This window comes from Papio anubis, chromosome 18 (assembly GCF_008728515.1).
Source record: "Papio anubis isolate 15944 chromosome 18, Panubis1.0, whole genome shotgun sequence".
Lineage (NCBI taxonomy): Eukaryota > Metazoa > Chordata > Mammalia > Primates > Cercopithecidae > Papio > Papio anubis.
In genome coordinates this window covers 39,760,950-39,784,609 of record NC_044993.1, presented here as the reverse complement: position 1 = coordinate 39,784,609, position 23,660 = coordinate 39,760,950, and the positions used below count along the sequence as shown (strand labels likewise).

The 23,660-nt window shown below is 42.5% G+C and overlaps 1 protein-coding gene across 3 annotated transcripts in view; it reads left to right on the top strand.

Annotated features, from left to right (window-relative positions):
- The window catches only part of HEATR3 (HEAT repeat containing 3), a 46,023-nt gene that overhangs the window by 8,544 nt on the left and 13,819 nt on the right, over positions 1–23,660 (top strand). For all 3 annotated transcript variants that reach the window (XM_003916858.4, XM_009196402.4, XM_021931935.2), the window contains 6 exons: positions 1,403–1,543; positions 4,750–5,027; positions 9,933–10,023; positions 10,131–10,288; positions 10,567–10,649; positions 12,200–12,336. In XM_003916858.4, the coding sequence (XP_003916907.2) occupies positions 1,403–1,543; positions 4,750–5,027; positions 9,933–10,023; positions 10,131–10,288; positions 10,567–10,649; positions 12,200–12,336 (888 nt within the window). The remainder of the gene's footprint in view (positions 1–1,402; positions 1,544–4,749; positions 5,028–9,932; positions 10,024–10,130; positions 10,289–10,566; positions 10,650–12,199; positions 12,337–23,660) is intronic.

Here is a 23,660-nt window from a genome sequence, read left to right as displayed (position 1 = left end):
CCTCCCAAGTAGCTGGGACCTACAGGCGCCCGCCACCACGCCTGGCTAATTTTTTGTATTTTCAGTAGAGACGGGGTTTCACTGTGTTAGCCAGGCTGGTCTCGATCTCCTGACTTTGTGATCCGCCTGCCTTGGCCTCCCAAAGTGCTGGGATTACAGGCGTGAGCCACCACACCTGGCCTTTTTTTTGAGACGGAGTCTCAGATCTGTCATCCAGGCTGGAGTGCAGTGGCACAATCTCGACTTACTGCAACCTCCGCCTCCAGGGTTCAAGCTATCCTCTTGCCTCAGCCTCCCAAGTAGCTGGGATTTCAGGCATGCATCACCATGCCTAGCTAATTTTTGTATTTTTAGTAGAAATGGGGTTTTGCCATGTTAGCCAAGCTGGTCTGCAACTCCTGACCTCAGGTGATCCTCCTGCCTCGGCCTCCCAAAGTGCTAGGATTATGGGCATGAGCTACCACGCCCGGCCTGAGGATAAGCTTTTATAAACATTTATAGTAACGACATTGCTACATTTAAGAGTCTTTTTAGGCCGGGCATGGTGGCTCCCACCTGTAATCCCAACGCTTTGGGAGGCCAAGGCGGGCGGATCACGAGGTCAGGAGATTGAGACCATCCTGGCTAACAAGATGAAACCACGTCTCTAGTAAAAATACAAAAAATTAGCTGGGCATGGTGGCAGGCATCTGTAGTCCCAGCTACTCAGGAGGCTGAGGCAGGAGAATGGTATGAACCCAGGAGGCAGAGCTTTCAGCAAGCCGAGGTTGTGCCACTGCACTCCAGCCTAGGCGACACAGTGAGACTCCGTCTCAAAAAAAAAAAAAGAGTCTTTGTAATTGTATTTTGTAAAAAAAAAAAGTGTAGATCTGGCTGAATGTGGTGGCTCATGCCTGTAATCTCAGCATTTTGAGGGGCCGAAATGGACAGATCGCTTGAGACCAGGAGTTCCAGACCAGCCTGGCCTTCATGGTGAAATTGTCTCTACTAAAAATGTAGAAATTAGCCAGGCATTGTGGCGCACGCCTTTAATCCCAGTTACCTGAGAAGCTGAGGCACAGGAATTGTTTGAACCTGGGAGGCGGAGGTTGCAGTGAGCTGAGATGCTCCACTACACTCCAGCCTGGGTGACAGGGCAAGGCTGTCTCAAAAAAAAAAAAAAAAAGTATACATCTGTTCAGCATTAGAAATTTAAAAAGAAAAGAAACGTCTTTTCCAGCACTAATAGTTTGGGAAGCCTCATTTGTGCATATCACCCTGAGATAAAGCATATATATTCTACAAAAGCTATGTGTATCTAATGAAGTGGTAACGATACAACGTTTTCTTGATGAATTATACTGGTATAAATTATCCAAAGCAGAATTCATTTGTTTCTAAATATTTATGTTTTGCCTTATAGCATATTGTTTGCAGACAGTGACTGAGGATAACCCAGAGCTGCTGAAGTCTTTCAGTGCTACAGCATTGAACGTGCTGGAATCAGCACTGCTTTCTCCTGTTAGTTCCATGGAATCCCTTCTATTGAAGACATTGGTAGCAGGTAAAATTTAGCCTTATGGCATAGTATATTGTTTTAGTAGCTTTTGATATGGATGTGTGGCGGCAAAATTTAGTCATTCATTTCAACACATCAGGTCTTCTGTGCTTTTATCTGTTCTGAAAATTTTAATATTTGAGAAGAGACCCTTACTTCAAGCAGTTGTCTGTAGTTGTGAAGCCTTGTGGAATAGATTTGTTTTGAATTTAACAAACTACTGTTAACCTGATAAAGAGACACTGTTGTCAGGATCCCCACTTATTTATGAACCAGTGATTTCAGAAATTGACCACTTAGTTTTCCGTAAGTTTTTTTTTTTTCCCACCAACTCTTTTCTCTCCAGAATCTCTGAATACAGAAGTAAGAAATTATCTGAAGGTCTATTTAGTATGTACTTTATTTAGTTTCTGTATCTATTTTCTTCTTGCCCTTTGGCCTTACAGAGATAATTTATATTGAGAGGGTTTTTTTTTGTTTTTTTTGTTTTTTTTTTAAATTTTTTATTGTTTTGAGATGGAGTCTGGCTCTCTCACCCAGGTTGGAGTGCAGTGGCTGGCTCTGCAACCTCATCTCCGAGGTTCAAGTGATTCTCATGCCTCAGCCTCCCGAGTAGCTGGGATTACAAGCATGCGCCACCATGTCCAGCTTATTTCTGTATTTTTGGTAGAGACAGGGTTTTACCATGTTGGCCAGGCTGGTCTTGAGATCGGGACCTCAGGTGATTTGCCCACCTTGACCTCTTAAAGTGCTGGGATTACAGGTATGAGCCACTGTGCCTGGCCTGTTTTTTTTTATTTTAATAGTGGTAAATGCACATGAAATTTACCGTCTTAATCATTTTGGGTTTTCTTGAGACAGAGTCCTCATCTGTTGCCCAGGCAGGAGTGCTGTGGTGCGATCTTGGCTCACTGCAGCCTCCACCTCCTGGGCTCAAGTGATCTTCCCATCTCAGCCTCCCAAGCAGCTGGGACTACAGGTGCATGCCACCAGGCCCATTTAATTTTTTTTTTTTTTTTTTTTGAGACGAACTCTCACTCTGTCACCCAGGCTGGAACGCATTGGTGCAAGCTCAGCTTACTGCAGTCTCTGCCTCCTGAGTTCAAGCGATTCTCCTGCCTCAGCCTCCTGAGTAGCTGGGACTACAGGCGCCTGCCACCACGCCCGGCTAATTTTTTGTATTTTTTTAGTAGAGACGGGGTTTCACCTTGTTAGCCAGGATGGTCTCGATCTCCTGACCTCGTGATCCGCCTGCCTCGGCCTCCCAAAGTGCTGGGCTCACAGGCGTGAGCCACCACGCCCGGCCTAATTTTTTTATTTTTTATTTTTTATTTATTTATTTATTTTTTTTTTTTTTTTTTTTTTTTTGAGACGGAGTCTCACTGTGTCTCCCAGGCTGGAGTGCAGTGGCGCGATCTCGGCTCACTGCAAGCTCCGCCCCCCGGGTTCACGCCATTCTCCCGCCTCAGCCTCCCAAGTAGCTGGGACTACAGGCGCCCGCTACCGCGCCCGGCTAGTTTTTTGTATTTTTAGTAGAGACGGGGTTTCACCATGTTAGCCAGGATAGTCTCGATCTCCTGACCTTGTGATCCACCCGCCTCGGCCTCCCAAAGTGCTGGGATTACAGGCTTGAGCCACCGCGCCCGGCCATTTTTTTATTTTTTAATAGAGATGGGGTTTCACCATGTTGACCAGACTGGTCTCAAACTCCTGACCTAAAGTGATTGGCCCATCTCGACCTCCCTGTGCTGGGATTACAGGCATGAACCACAGTGCCCAGCCACAGTTAATTCTTTGTATTTTTTTTTAGAGATGACATCTCACCACGTTGCCTACGCTGGTGTCAAACTCCTGAGCTCTTAAAATATGCCCACCTTGACCTCCCAAAGCGCTGGAATTACAGGCGTGAGCCACTGCACCCAGCGTTTAATTGTTTTTAAATGTATAATTTAGTGGTGTAAAGTACATTCATATTGTTGTGCAATCAAAATCCGGAACTTTTTTTCATCTTGCAAAACTGAAACTGTACCCTTTAGACACAATTTTTCCCATTTTCCCTTCCCCCAGCTGCTGTCAGCCACCATTCCTTGACTACCTAAATACCTCATAGAAGTGGAATTATACAGAATTTGTCTTTCTGTGATTGGCTTATTTCTTTTTGCATAGTGGCCTCAAGGTTCATCCATGTTGTAGCATGTGTCAGAAATTCCTTCCTTTTTAATGCTGAATAATATTGCCTTGTAGGTATAATACCACATTTTGTTGATCTGTTCGTCTGTTGATAGACACTTGGGTTACTTCTACAACTTAGCTATTGTGAATATGGCTGCTGTGAAAGTGGATGTAATTTTTTTTTTTTTTTTTTTTTTTTTTGAGACAGAGTCTCGCTGTGTTAACCAGGCTGGAGTGCAGTGGCAAGATCTCGGCTCACTGCAACCTCTGCCTCCTGGGTTCAAGTGATTCTCGTGCCTCAGCCACCCAAGTAGCTGGGATTACAAGCGCCCACCACCATGCCTGGCTGATTTTTGTATTTTTAGTAGAAATGGAGTCTCACCATGTTGGCTAGACTTGTCTCGAACTCCTGACCTCAAGTGATCCTCCCACCTTGGCCTCCCAAAGTGTTGGGATTACAGGGTGAGCCACTGCACCTCGCAAAAATGGATGTAATCTGTTCAAGTCCCTGCTTTCAGTTCTTTTGGGTGTATAGCCAGGAGGTGTTTTTATTTTTGTAGTAACTTAAAAAAAAATTACTCTGACTACTTAATGATAGCTCCTGTTCTTTTTTGATAATCAAAAAACTAAGAACCTGTTCTCATGTTTGTATGTGAGACCGACGTTGGAATTTTAGTACATTCCATTCCACTCATGGAATATAAGAAGCTGCTGAGGAGAGCAGCTTAGGTTACAACTAGAGAAAGTGAAGCCACTCACTTTGTCATTTTAAAAGAAACTTGATGAGTGTTCTCTGGGTCTGCTGATAATGCAGTGTATCAGAGAAAGGCATTGTGTGCCAAGAAAGGAAGATGATTGTGCAGGGTTATAACTAAGGGCACTGCCTCAGTGCAGAACTCATTGACATTTAATAAATAATGAACAAAGGCAGTGGGGCTGAGATTTTTTGAAATTACACTGGCCTTAAAAGTCTTGCGAAAATTTAAACTTAATAAAATATTTCACAGGCATTTCTTCTCCTTATGCTTATTTTTTCCCAGGCACAATTTGGAATCTAAAGGACATTATTCCATGCAAGAGTCAAGCAGAAATCATAAATGCCTTACTAAAGATCTTATCTGAAGTTTTGGGAATGGATGCTGGTGAAACAGTTATTCAAATGAAAGAGACTGAAATGCAAAGGTTAAAAACTGCTGCAGAGGCTGAGGAAATATTAGAGAACACTAATGGGGATGATTTGATTGAAGATGATGAAATGGAAGGAATTTCTCATAAGAGAAAAGTCAGAAGGAAAACTTTTGTTTCAGATTTACTTCCGGTAAGTCAGGTTGATGTTCTCAAATATGGATTAATACAGCTGTTTTATTTTTCCAGCAGTTATCCTTGGCTTTGCAGAAAAATATTATAGCAAAGTTAGCTATAAAGGGCGTTTCGGCAAAAATGAGTCGTATTTTCCTGTTGATTCTCTTTATGTCATTAAAAATCTCCTAAAGGGGGAAAAGTCTTTTATCTAACGTGATAGTTTTATACACAGGAGAAGATTTCAGAGATGGGATAAACCTATCCTTTTGGAACACTTTAGAAATAGATGATCATCTTTGTAACTCTTGCATCTCCACACTTGTGTTACATACTGTCTGCCAGACTGTCTTTAGACTAAAGGAATTTGTACTTTGCCTGAATTGTCCCTTGCATTCTTGCCTCTTATTTTAGTATTTAGCCTTATCAAGGTGGCAAACCAAATCTTCATTTATCCACTACTGATCCGCAGAGGTTGGGTGACTGTGAGATGAATGATGGTTTGTAGTTTTCTTGGAGTGGGTGATGGTGGCATAGTTGCGCTGCTGGTGTGATATTGCAGTAAAGGGGAGCAATCTGGGGTGCAGGAAGCATTTCAGCTGACAGTCTGCAGAGAGAGAGCCGTATTTGGGGAGAACACTTTGTTAAGGAGGAGAGCAAATAGGAAAACAGGGAACACAGTGACTGAGGCTTTATTCATTCAGGTTCACATTTACTGTGCTCCTAATGTATGCCAGGCACTGTGCTAGACACTGGTCATAAAAAGATGTTTAAGATATAATTTCCAGCCTTCAGGAACTTCCTCCGTGTTGGGAAGACAGACACATAAAACCATGGCTCTAAGGCCTGTGCCGAGAACAGTGCTGTGGCCCTGCACAGATTTCTAAGGGAATGGTATCTGTAGAGTAGGCCCTTGTGACTCAGCCTTTATGGGAGAGCTAAGGAAGAGGCTGCCAGAGAGAGCCTTTTGGACACAACATCTGGGGCGTCATAAAGGAGGGGGTAAGAAAAAGCAGGTTAGTGTTTGGAGAGCACACTCAGGCAGCTGGAGGAAGGAAGAGCACAAGGGGCCTGGCAGCAGGAGGACCAGTCAGGAGGCTGCCAATGGACAACGAAGGCTGAGTTGGGAGGAGGCAATCATGTCCTCTCATGCTTACCTGTGTTCATGATGTCTCAGGAAGCATAAATTGATGGTGTTTCAAAGAAATCAAAATGTAGATAGGACCACTTTTCCCCTCATATGAGCAACCTGTGGGTGCAAAGCACTGTGTTAAGTGCTGGCACAAATAACAAAAATGGGAAGGCCACGCTGTCCTTGAGTTGCTCACAGATTTTTTTTTTTTTTTTTTGAGACAGAGTTTTGCTTTTGTTGCCCAAACTGCAGTGCAGTGGTGTGATCTCGGCTCACTGCAACCTCCGCCTCCCAGGTTCGAGCAATTCTCCTGCCTCGGCCTCTACAGGCATGTGCCACCACACCTGGCTAACTTGGCATTTTTAGTAGAGATGGGGTTTCTGCATGTTGGTCAGGCTGGTCTCAAACTCCCAACCTCAGGTGATCTGCCCGCCTCAGCCTCCCAAAGTGCTAGGATTACAGGTGTAAGCCACGTGCCCAGCCTAGATCTTTTTATTTTATCATTATTGGTTTATTTTGAGACGAGATCTTCCTATGCTGCCTGGTCTCAAGCGATCCTCCCACCTCGGCCTCCCAAAGTGCTAGGATCGTAGGGGTGCACCGTGGTACCCAACCTGTTTCATACATGTTTGTGGAAAGAGGGGATATGATAAATCAGGGCTTATGGGGTCATTTTCAGCTGTGGGCACCATGGTACTCAGGTTTCTGTTGATCCTATCTGATGCAGGTATACTGTGTGTGAAGGATCTGAAATCCCTTGCTGGGAATGAGAGAATGGCATTCTTGTGTGATTGTCCCCACCTCCAGCCTTGCTTCCAAGGACCTTCTCCAGGGAGTAAGGTTGGGGGTGAGACCCAAGTCTAACAAGGTTTAGATAGACGTGCCACTGTTGAAAAACTATTGATACTTAACTGTTATGTAGAGATTTATTTTCTTATTACTTTTATTTTGGTGCTTATAAAAATGCAGTGTTTTCTTACAGTAAAAACTGGCTTTTTAAAGTCTTCTGGCCAGGTGCAGTGGCTGACGCCTGTAATCCTAGCACTTTGGGAGGCTGAGATGGGCAAATTTCCTGAGTCGAGGAGTTCAAGACCAGGCTGACCAACATGGTAAAACCCCATCTCTACTAAAAATACAAAAATTAGGTGTGGTGGCGTGTGTCTGTAGTCCCAGCCACTCAACTTGGAAGGCTGAGGCACAAGAATCACTCGAACCTGGGAGGTGGAGGTTGCAGTGAGTCAAGATCACGCCACTGCACTCCAGCCTGGCAACTGAGCGAGACTCTGTTTCAGAAAAACAAAACTAAATGAAAATAGAAATAAAGTCTTCCTTAAGATTGTAGTAATGGGCGGTGGTGGGGTGGCGGGATGGAGGAGAAAAAAAAAAAGAAAAGGAAAATAAAATGTTCTTAACTGACTCGACTGGATGATTAACATGCTAGTTGGTCAGCCAGCCAGTGTTTAAGTGCAACTAGGGTGCCAGGAACACAAGTTATATTCAGCTGTGGTCTTCCACACTATCCAGTGTGTTCTGCAGCACTCCTTCAGAATCAAAACTGCATCATTTAACTTAAGAAGGTATAACCACAGAGATACAAAGGAAGAGCAGTTCAACCTGTTTTTTTGTGGGGGCACATGCAAAAGTAAAGTACTCTCTGCTTAGCTTCCACGGTTACCAATTTTCAAATTCTCTTCTATTTGATTTCATCTAGTTCCCCTCACACTGTCTTTTCTCTACTGATTATTTTGAAGCAAATCTCAGATGTCATAACATTTCATCTAAATTGGTTCTTTATGTCAGCTCGATAGCAGTGAGAAGCAGAGAAAAGTTCTGAGCAAGAGAGTTACATAAAGAGGTGGAGTTTAATTTCAGAGTTCCTTTTAAGCCACATCTTTGGCTGGGCATGGTGGCTCACGCCTGTAATCCCAGCACTTGGGGAGGCCAGGGTGGGTGGATCACTTGAGGCCAGGAGTTCAAGACCTGCCTGGCCAATATGGTGAAACCCTGTCTCTACTAAAAATGCAAAAAATTAGCCGAGCATGGTGGTGCATACCTGTAGTCCCAGCTACTCGGGAGGTTGGGGCATGAGAATGGCTTGAACCCAGGAGGCAGAGATTGCAGTGAGCCAAGATCATGCCACTGCACTCCAGCCTGGGTGACAGAGCAAGACTCTGTCTCCAAAAAAAAAAAAAAAAGAATAAAAAAGAATAAGCCAGATCTTCATATATTTTAAGTGAATGACAGCCCAGCAGCAACATGTCTTGTTTAGCTTTGAATCTCCTCTAATAAATGTATATTTAGTTGAATTAGCACACACACAAAACAAATAGAAATTATTTGTATATACATTCTTGCTACCAATAAGTAGAATTCAAATTTAGGGATCCCTGAGCTACCTCTATTAAATTAGCAATTTGCTTTTCTTTTTTTTTTTTTTTTTAAATAATATGATTAAAAGTTACAGTTAAATTGTTGCACAAAGAAGTCACTGGGGCTGGACATGGTGGTCACGCCTATAATCTCAACACTTTGGGAGGCTAAGGTGGGAGGATTACTTGAGGTCAGGATTTCAAGATCAGCCTGGGCAATATACTGGGACCCCATCTCTCAAAAAAAAGCAGGTAAATTTATTTATTTTCTTTTTCTTTTTTTTTTTTTTTTGAGACGGAGTGTCACTGTCGCCCAGGCTGGAGTGCAGTGGTACAATCTCAGCTCACTGCAACCTCTGCCTCCTAGGTTCAAGAGATTATCCTGCCTTAGCCTCCCAAGTAGGTGGGATTACAGGCATGTGCCACCATGCCTGGCTAAGACCTTGTCTCTACAAAAAAGTAAAAAAATTAGCCATCCATGGTGGCGTGCACCTGTAGTCCTAGCTACTCAGAGGCTGCAGCAAGAGGATTGCTTGAGCGCAGGAATTTGAGGTTGCAGTGAGCTATGAACGTGCCACTGCACTCCAGCCTAGGAAACAGAGTGAGACTCTGTCTCTAAGCAGGGGAAAAAAAAACAGTTGAAAACTAAAGTTGGGAAATATTCAAATAGTAAAATATACATTATTTTTAGCCCATGTACTGTTTTGGAATATCAGTGTGGTTATTTCACTTTTCATAGACAATTTGAGAATAAAGGTTATACAAATTTATATTACCCATTTTAAGAAATATTAGTTGATACGTTAAGTTTAAGTTGGCGTTACATATTTTCAGAGGAAATAAAAAAGAAGCTTCCTGCTTTCTTTAGTCTTAGGGAAATGCTTTATTATAGTCTTTAAAGAAAGGCAGGAAGCAAGTCCGTCTGCTCCATAGCAAGTTCTACAGGTCATATAAGGGCTCCTTAGTAGTGTTTGTTAACGCAGGCATTCCAAGAAAGACATCTAAGCTGAGCATCTAAAAGCAGGTTTGTTTGTAAGTGCCTGGTGTCTGAAATGAACTCTTGTTTAAATCTTAGTATGCCCAGCTACTTCTTGACATAGTAGATTAAGTTTCAGGGTGAATTCCGTTCAGAATTCCTGGATATTTGTCTGTTCTCTCCAGCTAACTAAGCGACGCTTGGGGAATAGCCATGCAGATGGATGGGAACCCAGTTAATGGGGGCATGCTCCACCGTACCAAGAGGAATTATAATGCTCGTTTGTACTTCTGGCACTTCATGACTTTTCTTTTACCTACCCCATTCTCCATGTGCTCTATTCCAAGTACAAAAATCTAGTAGGCTTTCACTAAGGAAATTCCCCAAAAACATTTTCCCAACCATTGAGAGTTGGTCATTTGCTTTTTTTTTTTTTTTTTTTTAAAGCCCACTGACAAGGAGCTGAGAGAGACTATAGCATTGCTGACAGCTCAACAGACTGCTCTGGAAATTATCGTCAACATGTGCTGCAATGAAGGTTTGTTAACAGTTTGCATTTAGACATTTTCCCCCTGGGCCAAGAGGGAAACTCCCGTGGAGATTTTCTTAACTATTCCAGTTCTGCGTGGTTTGCCCGCTTCCCAGATCCCTCTGATGACGAATGGGAAGAACTTTCTAGCAGTGATGAAAGTGATGCATTTATGGAGAATTCCTTCAGTGAGTGCGGGGGACAGCTGTTCTCTCCCCTCTGCCTCTCCCATGAGGTTCACACTGCTCTCACCAACTACCTCATCCCAAAGAAGGTATTCCGTTTTCATTCTAGGCTTACCGTGGAGCGTGGGAAAGGCTTAAGCAAGGTATTCATTCTGTGTACAAAAGAAGCAAGCTCACACTTTCAGGTTGTAGATGGTGGTAAGATCTGAGACAAAGCTGAGCTAACAGTACTGGAAATAGGTGAAAAGGTCATTCTATATGAAGCCTAACCATTTCACTTAGGAGTAATATTTTGGAATTATATAAGGGAATCATGTGTTAAATGACTACTCTTTAACTTTTGCTTTACTGCCTCTTTTAAATCTAGATTTTTGAGAAAACTGCCTTTCCAAACAGCATTGCAGTTGACCTGTGTTCTAGAAACCCTACTTGGAAACCTTTGATAAGAAAGTAAGAACCTTTCTACTTTCAAAAACATTTATCATTATTTTATTTTATGAAATGATGGGCCATTAAATAGAAGGTGCTGACTCCCCCTCAGACCCAGAAGTTTTGTTCCTGGGTATATATACCAGAAAAATACTGCCCATGTGCCCTAGAATACATGTTCATAGCAGTGTATGTCACAGTTGCCCCAACCCATAAACAAATTTGTTGTCCATCAGAGTTAGAATGGTAAATATATTTTGACAAAATCACTCAGTACAATACATGCAGCAGTAAAAGGGATCTGAATTAGAACTACTCACAACTTGGATGGAGCTTACATTGTTGAACCAAAAAAGCAAGACATAAAGGAATACGCACACTGTGATTCAGTTTTTACAAAGTTGAGAAACAGGCAACATTGAACTATTTTGTTCAGGGATGCATACCTTGGTGATAAGCCTATTAAAAAAAAAAAAAAAAAAGGCAAGGAAATGTTTACCGTAAAAGTCTGTGTGGTGGTTACCTGTAGGTGTCAGGGAGGTGGGATGTTATAAGGAAGAGATACAGGGGCTTTCAGGGTCCGGCAGTGTTTCTTTCTTTCCCAGGTGCATGGGTGTTGGCTTCATAGACTATTTGTTAAACTCTCTATATATGTTGTGTACTTAACCATATATATGTCACATTTCACAATTAAAAATAATTTTAGGCTGGCGTGGTGGCTCACACCTATAATCCCAGGACTCTGGGAGGCCAAGGTGGGAGGATCACTTGAGGCCAGGAGTTTGAAACCAGCCTGCGCAGCATAGCAAGATCCCATCTCTACAAAGAAAAAAAAAATTACAAAAACTAGCCTGGCATAGTGGCACTCAGCTGTAGTCCTAGCTACTCAGGAGGCTGAAGTGGCAGGATTGCTTGAACTCAGCAGTCCAAGGCTGTCGTGAGCTATGATGGTGACACTGTACTCCAGCCTGGGAAACAGAATAAGAATTCTTCCTATCTGAAGAAAATTATAATTTTAAGGATGCTACCCTACATAGAAATTTTTCTAAAACAGATTCCTCATGACTCATTAATGAGTTGTATATCAGAGGGTGTGAATACTCAAGCAGTTTGATTTGGCAGATTAACAGTTACTCTACAATTCTAGCACTTGTCCAGGCAGGATGATTGTTTGAGGCCAAGAGTTCCAGACCAGCCTGGGCAACATAGCAAGACCCCGGTCTACAAAAAATAAAAAACTTAGCCAGGTGTGGTTGCGTGCACATGTAATCCTGCTCCTTAGGAGGCTGAGGCAGGAGGATCACTTGTGCTCAGGAGGTTGAGGCTGCAGCGAGCTGTGATCACACCACTGCACTCCAGCCTGGGCAATAGAGCAAGACCCCATCTGAAAAATGATAATACATTTTAGAAAACACAAAAAACAGTTCACCTTGTGATTCTTTGCTGCCATAGATCGCCTTGTATTTATAGATATTTCCAGTCAGAACCTGAAGCTTAGACTAAAAGTTAATACTGAATTCTGATGGGTAACTTCTGGAGAAACAGACAGCATTGTTTCACTTCCTTTCCAGAATGAACACTATTCAGTGCAGAGCCCTCTTCTGTCTCCAGAGTCTTGTGTCCCTCCTGGATGTGGAGCACCTGGGAGGAGCCGCAGCCCTTCAGACGCTTGCACAGCATCTGTCACAGCTGCTTTTTTCTCAACCAGGTAAATATTTAGGCTTTATTGTGAAAGACTACACAGACAAAACAGAATTTTGAAGGGGCAGGAACTTGGATTTTGTAAATGTGTATTGTTTGTCATCCAATCTGCAGAAACCTTTCCCAGACACAGAAATCACATATTTATAGTTGCCCGGGGGTACAGAGTCAAAACGAGGTATGCAAGCAGCTCCTGGGCTTATAGTTTTCTTTTTTATTAAAATTGTTTGCATCCAGTTTTATCAGGCCAATCAAGGCTGAATCATAAATATCATAAAGGCCTCATTAAGGTATTTGGGTAATTCTTGGCCAGGCGCGGTGGCTCATGCCTGTAGTCCCAGCACTTTGGGAGGCTGAGGCGGGAGGATTACCTGAGGTCAGGAGTTGGAGACCAGCCTGGCCAACATGATGAAACCCCTCTACTAAAATACAAAAATTTAGCTGGGTGTAGTGGCGGATGCCTGTAATCCCAGCTGCTCAGGAGGCTGAGGCGGGAGAATGGCTTGAACCCAGGAGGCGGGGATTGCAGTGATCTGAGGTCATGCCACTGCACTCCAGCCTGGGCAACAAGAGCAAAACTCCATCTCCAAATAATAATAATAATAATTGAGTAATTTTCTATTATTTTCTTCCCAGTTATAAGCATTTAAATTTGATTAATATATGTATGTAGTACAGAATTCAAAAGTTTATTAGAGGACAGAAACTGGAAGCCTCGCTCCTTTCTTCCACACCCAGTTCCTCTCTCAGAGTCAAGTTACAGTTACACCAGTTACTTGTGTATCCTTCCAGAGAGATTCTCCATATGTAAGAGAGCATGTGTATGTGGGCATGCATGCGTGTGTGTAAGGCAAATGGTAGAATACCATCCACACAATTCTACACCTTGCCATCATCTAATATATATCTTTCTTCAAACACATTTGCATGGTAGGAGCTGAATCTCTAAGTTACAGGTCTCTGATATGGATTAATTTCATATGCACACAAAGATCTATAGAGATACCGGAGTTAAATATTCTTTTAAATGACCTAGCTGTAGGTTTCACTTGGAGGAAAAAAAAAAAAAAACTAGCTGTACAAAGTCCGATGCATATTCTTCTAACAGATTTTCATAGTTCCTCATAGTAAAATCTTATTTAACTTGACTACATTAAACTATAAGAGCTCAAACCAAACAAACAAAAACAATAGAGACTGAGAGAGAAGAACAAGTGGTGTTTTGTATACTAAAGGAAAACTCCACGTTACTCCACCCAGCATCCATTGCTGGAGTGAGGGTAGCCTGGGAGGTGGGAATCTGCCCCTCTCTCTCAGCTGCTGAGGTTCCAGGTGTCTTTCAGGACTTTTGGGGGGTAAACGGGAAGATATTTGCTTTCTACGCCGACTTAAGGGTAAACGTGAAGATATTTGCTTCCTACGCTGACAAATAAGATAATTCCATTGTGTTACATGCAGTGTATTCTTCATATATTTTATCCTCCTTTTTAGACACAACATTAAGTCCAAGAACTGAACTCTTAAAAGATCAGGCCAGGCGCGGTGGCTCACACCTGTAATCTCAGCACTTTGGGAGGCCAAGGCAGGTGGATCACCTGAGGTCGGGAGTTCGAGACCAGCCTGGCCAACATGGCAAAACCCTGTCTCTACTAAAAATACAAAAATTAGCTGGGCGTGGTGGCAGGCGCCTGTAATCCCAGCAACTCGGGAGGCTGAGGCAAGAGAATCACTTGAACCCTGGAGGCGGAGGTTGCGGTGAGCCAAGATCGCGCCATTGCACTCCAGCCTGGGCAACAACAGTGAAACTCCGTTTCAAAAAAAAAAAAGATCAAAAGAGAGTCACTTTTTACTAATACAAGTTTTTATGTCAACATCCATTCAAATGTTGGTCCCCAGTTCTTTAGACATCTGTTTTACATTCCGTCAAGTTCCTAAGAGGTGCTGTGTGTTTAATGGTACATGTTTTTCAAGTTCTAAATTAATCTTTAAAAATTAAGTAATTAAATGTTCAGAAACCCATATATGGTTACTGAGCTGTCTCTGCCGCCCTTTCAACATTGATCAGTTAACAGGTGTAGCTTTCAAGTACTCCCTGACTGTGCATTCATTGGCTGGAATGATCCCATGAAAGCTGTGCCCAGCCATGCCCAGGACAGGATATAGTCAGGATATGGGCAGTGCTCGTCCCATTCCCATTCCAAGGCAGGACGGGACAAGCACTGGAGTACAAAGGCTCGTCAGTGTGAGCAAACCAGATGATGGCTGTAGCTTTGTATTTGTCTCGCAACCTCCTCCTAAACCTGGAAGAGATCTGGATGATAAACGGGGAGGGAACTTTCCCCCACTTTTGCAAGCATTCTGGCTCCCATCAGCCCAGCAAGATATCCTGTGGGGTGGGAGTGAGAGGGCTGCTGTTGCTCATGCCCACCCCCACCAATTCCCTTGGGTAGAGGCAAGGGGCAGAGCCAGGCAGGGAGACCACAGCCAGAGTCCCAGGTGAGCAGGACCCCAAGTCTCTCACTGCTTCCAAGCCCTGCCTAAGCTCTAGGTAACCCTGGCAGCCCTGGTTCCACAAGCTGCCATCTCTCAGCTCTGGGCCATTTCTCAGAGTCTGGTCCAGGTACCCCAGATCCCATCCCCAGGCAGCATGCAAAGTTTATTTCACTTGAAACAAACTCCCTGTGTGCCTGTGCTATAGTGAAAGCACTCAGGTATGTTTCTCCTGGTTCTGCTGGTTATTTGTGGTCACTGAGGCCAGCACATTTATTAACTGCAAAGATCACAGGAAAACCAGCCCAAGCTGAGTCCTGGAGAAATAATGGAACGTTTCTGAATTGTGGGAAAATATAACTAAGCACTTTGATTTTAAATAAATTCCCATTACATGTCTATTCTTGACATCATCTTTTTTTTTTTTAAGGTTCAGGAATGTGACATGCTGCTAGGTTAAGAATGCTTTTGTGTATCCTGAGGGCCATGATGTTATTTATGTAGAAATCACCTACCACACATTACTGTCACAATAGTGATTTTGAAAATGTATTCACCTAACGACATGGGCTCAGTTACTTCCAGGGATTGGTAGTCTGAATTGGCCTTGCCTGTGTAATGGGTTTGGATGGTTACTGCTGGGGGAAGGGGGCCATTACAATACCTCTGGGCTATCCAGCTTGCTTGGGGCCCATACTCATATCCCATCTATGGCCTTCGTATCACCTGACACTGGCATTTGGAGAAATGGAGAATGAAAAGGACTCGAAAAGTAGTATCATTGTTAGTTATTTTGGAGTAACAGAATATTTTCTTATCAGAGTGAATTTGATAAAGGATAATTGCTTATATTTGGAGGTGATTTTTTTTTTTTTCTCATTTGAGACAGAGTCTCACTCTGTTGCCCAGGCTGGAGTACAGTGGTGCAATTTTGGCTCACTTCTATTTCCGCCCCCCAAGTTCAAGCAATTCTCCTGCCTCAGTCTCCTGAGTAGCTGGGATTACAGGCACCTGCCACCGTGCCTGGCTAAATTTTTTTTTTTTTTTTAATACTTTAAGTTCTAGGGTACATGTGCACAACGTGCAGGTTTGTTACATATGTATACACGTGCCATTTGGTGTGCTGCACCCATTAACTCATCATTTACATTAGGTGTATTTCCTAATGCTATTCCTCCCCCCTCCCCCCACCCCATGACAGGCCCCAGTGTATGATGTTCCCCTTCCTGTGTCCAAGTGTTCTCATTGTTCAATTCCTACTTATGAGTGAGAACATGTGGTGTTTGGTTTTTTGTTCTTGCGATAGTTTGCTGAGAATGATGGTTTCTAGCTTCATCCATGTCCCTACAAAGGACGTGAACTCATCCTTTTTTATGGCTGCATAGTATTCCATGGTGTATATGTGCCACAGTGGTTGAACTAGTTTACAGTCCCACCAACAGTGTAAAAGTGTTCCTGTTTCTCCACATCCTCTCCAGCACCTGTTGTTTCCTGACTTTTTAATGATCGACTTTCTAACTAGTGTGAGATGGCATCTCACTATGGTTTTGATTTGCATTTCTCTGATGGCCAGTGATGATGAGCATTTTTTCATGTGTCTGTTAGCTGCATAAATGTCTTCTTTTGAGAAGTGTCCGTTCATATCCTTTGCCCACTTTTTGGTGGGATAGTTTGTTTTTTTCTTGTAAATTTGTTTGAGTTCTTTGTAGATTCTGGATATTAGCCATTTGTCAGATGAGTAGATTGCAAAAATTTTCTCCCATTCTGTAGGTTGCCTGTTCACTCTGATGGTAGTTTCTTTTGCTGTGCAGAAGCTCTTTAGTTTAATGAGATCCCATTTGTCAACTTTGGCTTTTGTTGCCATTGCTTTTGGTGTTTTAGACGTGAAGTCCTTGCCCTTGCCTGTGTCCTGAATGGTATTGCCTAGGTTTTCTTCTAGGGTTTTTATGGTTTTAGGTCTAACATTTAAGTCTTTAATCCATCTTGAATTAATTTTTGTATAAGGTGTAAGGAAGGGATCCAGTTTCAGCTTTCTACATATGGTTAGCCAGTTTTCGCAGCACCATTTATTAAATAGGGAACCCTTTCCCCATTTCTTGTTTTTGTCAGGTTTGTCAAAGATCATATGGCTGTAGATGTGTGGTGTTATTTCTGAGGGCTCTGTTCTGTTCCATTGGTCTATCTCTCTGTTTTGGTGCCAGTACCATGCTGTTTTGGTTACTGTAGCTTTGTGTTATAGTTTGAAGTCAGGTAGCGTGATGCCTCCAGTTTTGTTCTTTTGGCTTAGGATTGTCTTGGCAATGCGGGCTCTTTTTTGGTTCCGTATGAACTTTAAAGTAGTTTATTCCAATTCTTTGAAGAAAGTCACTGGTAGCTTGATGGGGATGGCATTGAATCTATAAATTACCTTGGGCATTATGGTCATTTTCACCATATTGATTCTTCCTATCCATGAGCATGGAATGTTCTTCCATTTGTTTGTGTCCTCTTTTATTTCGTTGAGCAGTGGTTTGTAGTTCTCCTTTTGAAGAGGTCCTTCACATCCCCTGTAATTTGGATTCCTAGGTATTTTATTCTCTTTGAAGCAATTGTGAATGGTAATTCACTCATGATTTGGCTCTCTGTTTGTCTGTTACTGGTGTATAAGATTGCTTGTGATTTTTGCCACATTGATTTTGTATCCTGAGAGTTTGCTGAAGTTGCTTATCAGCTTAAGGAGATTTTGGGCTGAGACGATGCGGTTTTCTAAATATACAATCATGAAATCTGTAAACAGGGACAATTTGACTTCCTCTTTTCCTACTTGAATACCCTTTATTTCTTTCTCCTGCCTGATTGCCCTGGCCAGAACTTCCAACAGTATGTTGAATAGAAGTGGTGAGAGAGGGCATCCCTGTCTTGTGCCAGTTTTCTGTTTCTTTTTTTTTTCTTTGAGACGGAGTCTCGCTCTGTTGCCCAGGCTGGAGTGCAGTGGCTGGATCTCAGCTCACTGCAAGCTCCGCCTCCCGGGTTTACGCCATTCTCCTGCCTCAGCCTCCTGAGTAGCTGGGACTACAAGCACCCGCCACCTCGCCTGGCTGGTTTTTTGTATTTTTTTTAGTAGAGACGGAGTTTCACCGTGTTCGCCAGGATGGTCTCGATCACCTGACCTCGTGATCTGCCCATCTCGGCCTCCCAAAGTGCTGGGATTACAGGCTTGAGCCACCGCGCCCGGCCTTGTGCCAGTTTTCAAAGGGAATGCTTCCAGTTTTTGCCCATTCAGTATGATATTGGCTGTGGGTTTGTCATAAATAGCTCTTATTATTTTGAGATACTTCCCAGCAATACTTAATGTATTGAGAGTTTTTAGCATGAAGGGCTGTTGAATTTTGTTGAAGGCTTTTTCTGCATCTCTTGAGATGATCATGTGGTTTTTGTCTTTGGTTCTGTTTTTATGATGGATTATGTTTATTGATTTGCGTGTGTTGAACCAGCCTTGCATCTCAGAGATGAAGCTGACTTGATCATGGTAGATAAGCTTTTTGATGTGCTGCTGGATTCGGTTTGCCAGTATTTTATTGAGGATTTTTACATCAATGTTCATCAGGGATATTGGTCTAAAATTCTCTTTTTTTGCTGTGTCTCTGCCAGGCTTTGGTATCAGGATGATGCTGGCCTCATAGAATGAGTTAGGGAGGACTCCCTCTTTTTCTATTGATTGTAATAGTTTCAGAAGGAGTGGTACCAGCTCCTCCTTGTACCTCTGGTAGAATTTGGCTGTGAATCTGTCTGGTCCTGGACTTTTTTTGGTTGGTAGGCTATTAATTATTGCCTCAATTTCAGAGCCTGTTATTAGTCTATTCAGGGATTCAACTTCTTCTGGTTTAGTCTTGGGAGGGTGTATGTGTCCAGGAATTTATTCATTTCTTCTAGATTTTCTAGTTTATTTGCGTAGAGCTGTTTATAGTATTCTCTGATGGTAGTTTGTATTTCTGTGGGATCAGTGGTGCTATCCCCTTTATCATTTTTTATTGCATGTATTTGATTCTTTTCTCTTTTCTATATTAGTCTTGCTATCGTTCTATCAATTTTGTTGATCTTTTCAAAAAAACAGCTCCTGGATTCATTGATTATGTGAAGGGTTTTTTGTGTCTCTATCTCCTTCAGTTCTGCTCTGATCTTAGTTATCTCTTGCCTTCTGCTAGCTTTTAAATGTGTTTGCCCTTGCTTCTCTAGTTCTTTTAATTGTCATGTTGGGGTGTCAATTTTAGATCTTTCCTGCTTTCTCTTGTGGGCATTTAGTGCTATAAATTTCCCTCTACACACTGCTTTAAATGTGCCCCAGAGATTCTGGTATGTTGTGTCTTTGTTCTCATTGGTTTCAAAGAACATCTTTATTTCTGCCTTCATTTCATTATGTACCCAGTAGTCATACAGGAGCAGGGTGTTCAGTTTCCATGTAGTTGAGCGATTTTGAGTGAGTTTCTTAATCCTGAGTTCTAGTTTGATTGCACTGTGACCTGAGACAGTTCATTATAATTTCTGTTCTTTACGTTTGCTGAGGAGTGCTCTACTTCCAACTATGTGGTCAATTTTGGAATAAGTGTGATGTGGTACTGAGAAGAATGTATATTCTGTTGATTTGGGGTGGAGGGTTCTGTAGATGTCTGTTAGGTCTGCTTGCTGCAGAGATGAGTTCAATTCCTGGATATCCTTGTTAATTTTCTGTCTCATTGATCTTTCTAATGTTGACAGTGGGGCGTTAAAGTCTCCCATTATCATTGTGTGGGAATCTAAGTCTCTTTGTAGGTCTCTAAGGACTTGCTTTATGAATCTGGGTGCTCCTGTATTGGGTGCGCATATATATTTAGGACAGTTAGCTCTTCTTGTTGAATTGATCCCTTTACCATTATGTAATGGCCTTCTTTGTCTCTTTTGATCTTTGTTGGTTAAAATCTGTTTTATCAGAGACTAGGATTGCAACCCCTGCCTTTTTTTGTTTTCCATTTGCTTGGTAGATCTTCCTCCATTCCTTTATTCTGAACCTTTGTGTGTCTCTGCATATGAGATAGGTCTCTTGAATACAGCACAGTGATGGGTCTTGACCCTTTACCCAGTTTGCCAGTCTGTGTCTTTTAATTGGAGCATTTAGCCCATTTACATTTAAGGTTAATATTGTTATGTATGAGTTCGATCCTGTCATTATGATGTTAGCTGGTTATTTTGCTTGTTAGTGGATGCAGTTTCTTCCTAGCATCGATGGTCTTTACAATTTGGAATGTTTTTGCAGTGGCTGGTACCGGTTTTCCTTTCCATGTTTAGTGCTTCCTTTAGGAGCTCTTGTAGGGCAGGCCTGGTGGTGACAAAATCTCTCAGTATTTGCTTGTCTGTAAAGGATTTTATTTTTCCTTCACTTATGAAGCTTAGTTTGGCTGGATATGAAATTCTGGGTTGAAAATTCTTTTCTTTAAGAATGTTGAATATTGGCCCCACTCTTTTCTGGCTTGTAGTTTCTGCCAAGAGATCTGCTATTAGTCTGATGGGCTTCCCTTTGTAGGTAACCCGACCTTTCTCTCTGGCCTTAACATTTTTTCCTTCATTTCAGCTTTGGTGAATAAGCACCTGGCTGATTTTTGTATTTTTAATAGAAACCGGTTTCACCATGTTGGCCAGGCTGGTCTTGAACTCCTGACCTTATTATCCACCCACCTTGACCTCCCAAAGTGCTGGGATTATAGGCATGAGCTGCCGTGCTTGTCCTAGAGATGATATTCTAATACAGTTCTTCTAAGCATTTGAGATTTATTAATAATGTAATCCTATGGGTTCTATATGGATAGTGGGAACTGTTACAAGATAATTTAGTGGAGGCTGGCCATGGTGGCTCACACCTGAAGTCCCAGCACTTTTTGAGCTGAATTGGGAGGATCACATGAGCCCAAGAGTTTAAGACCAGCCTGGGCAACATAGTGATACAATGTCCCCACCAAAAAAGGTTTTTTAATTAGCCAGGAGTGGTAGCTTGCTTGCGCCTGTGGAAGCTAAAGTGGGAGGATTGCCTGAGCCCAGGAGGTCAAGGCTGCAATGAGCTATGATTGTGCTGTTGTACTCCAGCCTGGGCAACAGAGTGAGACTCTGCCTCAATTTAAAAAAAAAAAAAAAAATGGAGAATTTAGTGGGGAGAATGGGGCTAAATATCTCTGCTGTTTTGTGTTATGGTTGAGAGTTAACGGTATGATGGTTCTACTGCTCTGTCTAACTTGTTTTAATTTTAATGCTAAATACAGTTCTGAATACAGTAGTTATAATGTTTGTGATACTCTGTACATACCTACATTTATGTTTGTGTCTGATATCAGAGATAAAAGGAGGACGTTTTAGTATAATCTGGTCCTTGCATTCAAAAGCACTATTATCTTTGTCTCCTTCATTAAAAGCTATTGGTTTTCAAAACATCAATGTGTTTTTTAGGAATGTTGTATTTCATATTGGGTCAGTCTGTCATTCAGCTCTATTACATGAGTTCTGAAATCATTTAGGATTCTGTTTTTCCAGATTTTCAGAATCAGAACATTCTTTTTTAGTTATAATTAAAATGGTAGTATCCCATTCTGGGATATATTTTCCATTCCACATCAGAATATTGAAAATTCAGACTGGGTGTCCGGGCGCGGTGGCTCACGCCTGTAATCCCAGCACTTTGGTAGGCCAAGGCAGTTGGATCACCTGAGGTCAGGAGTTTGAGACCAACCTGACCAATATGGTGAAATCCCGTCTCCACTAAAAACACGAAAATTAGCCGGGCATGGTGGCGTGCACCTGTGGTCCCAGCTACTTGGGAGTCTGAGACAGGAGAACTGCTTGAACCCAGGCGGTGAAGATTGCAGTGAGCCGAAATCGCACCAGTGCACTCCAGCCTGGGTGACACAGCAAGACTCCGTCTCAAAAAAAAATAATAATTAATTAATTAAAAATAAGAAAAAAAGAAAATTCAGGCTGGGCGTGGTAGTTCACAGCTATAATCCCAGCACTTTGGGAGGCCAAGGCGGGCAGGTCACCTGAGGTCAGGAGTTCAAGACCAGCCTAGCCAACATGGTGAAACCCCATATCTACTAAAGATACAAAAATTAGCTGGGCGTGGTGGTGCACGCCTGTAATCCCAGCTACTTGGGAGGCTGAGGCAGGAGAATTGCTTAAACCTGGAAGGCGGAGGTTGCAGTGAGCCCAGATCTTGCCACTATACTCCAGCCTGAGCGACAGAGTGAGACTGTCTCAAAAAAAAAAAAAATATTAAAATCAGTCTGAAAAATTCACCTGAGTGTAATTACTCCTGTGTTGATTATGTACCTACATTTAGACGTGCTACAAATTCTTAAATACTGTTCAAAGTTGTTAAAGTAAAGACATTTTGAATCACCTCTTTGTGTACAATTCATAAATTTATAGGGCTATATTTAGACCTTTAATCAAATATACATTTCACAGTCAATGTGGTAACTTTTTGAAGTTTAATAGCAACAAATTGGCTGGACAGGGTGGCACACACCTGTAATCATAGCACTTTGGGAGGCTGAGGCGGGTGGATTGCTTGAGCTCAAGAGTTTGAGACCAGCCTGTACATATGATGAGACCCCGTCTCTACAAATACAAGAAAAATTAGCTGGACATGGTGGCACGTGCCTGTGGTGCTAGCTACTCGGGAGGCTGAGGCAGGAGGATTGCTTGAGCCCAGGAGGTCCAGGCTGCGGTGAGCCTAGATCACACCACTGCACACCAGCCTGGGTGACAGAGCAAGACCCTGTCTCAAAAAAAACTCAAATGTATTAACAACTTCACGCTGATTTTTGAGTGCCTGTTAGGTACCATGTTTTAAGAGACAGGCCTTATTACTTCATCATCCTGCTGAGGAAGCTGAGATTTAGGAACCTTAGCTGAGAGGTTAAGGAACCTCTTCCAGGTCATTCATTCTTTTTTTTCTTTTTCTGAGACGGAGTCTTGCTCTGTCACCCAGGCTGGAGTGCAGTAGTGCAATCTCGGCTCTCTGCAAGCTCTGCCTCCCGGGTTCATGCCATTCTTCTGCCTCAGCCTCCCGAGTAGCTGGGACTACAGGCGCCCACCACCACACCCAGCTAATTTGTTGTATTTTTGGTAGAGATGGGGTTTCACCATGTTAACCAGGATGGTCTCGATCTCCTGACCTCGTGATCCGCCTATCTCAGCCTCCCAAAGTGCTGGGATTACAGGCGTGAGCCACCACACCCAGCCCAAGGTCATTCATTCTTTTAACTTGTATTTATTGAACGCTTTATGTCGTACACTGTTCTAAATGCTAGGGTTGCAGGCGTGAACAAGATAAGCCAGGTCACTATGTTCGTGGAGTTTGCATTCTAGTAGAAATAAATGTTTTATGTGATATTAGCTATGAAGAAAACAATAAAAGCAGAATGATATGAGGCGTTACACTAGGCCAGTTAGCGTGAAAAGGCCTCTGTGAGGAGGTAACGTTTGAGCCAAGACTAAAATGAAGGCGGGAGGAGTCACATAATTACTCTATCCCAGGTCTCCTATTACTTGTTCTGTGATCATTACGGGAAGTCCCCTATTTTGGTACATTTTATATATCTGAAGATGAAAGAGCCAAAAAATAAAATCAACCAGGATTAAAATTTGAACAGAAGCTGCCTCTCTTCCACCCGGGTAACCTAAAAGCGGGGGATCGGAATGGTATCGAGTCCCAGGCACTGTGGGGCAGGAAATGAGTGTATCTATTGCTGCATAACAAATTACTCCAAAACTCTGTGACTTAAAACAACAACAATCATTTATTATTTTTCAAAGTTTCCTTAGGTCAAGAATTTAGGG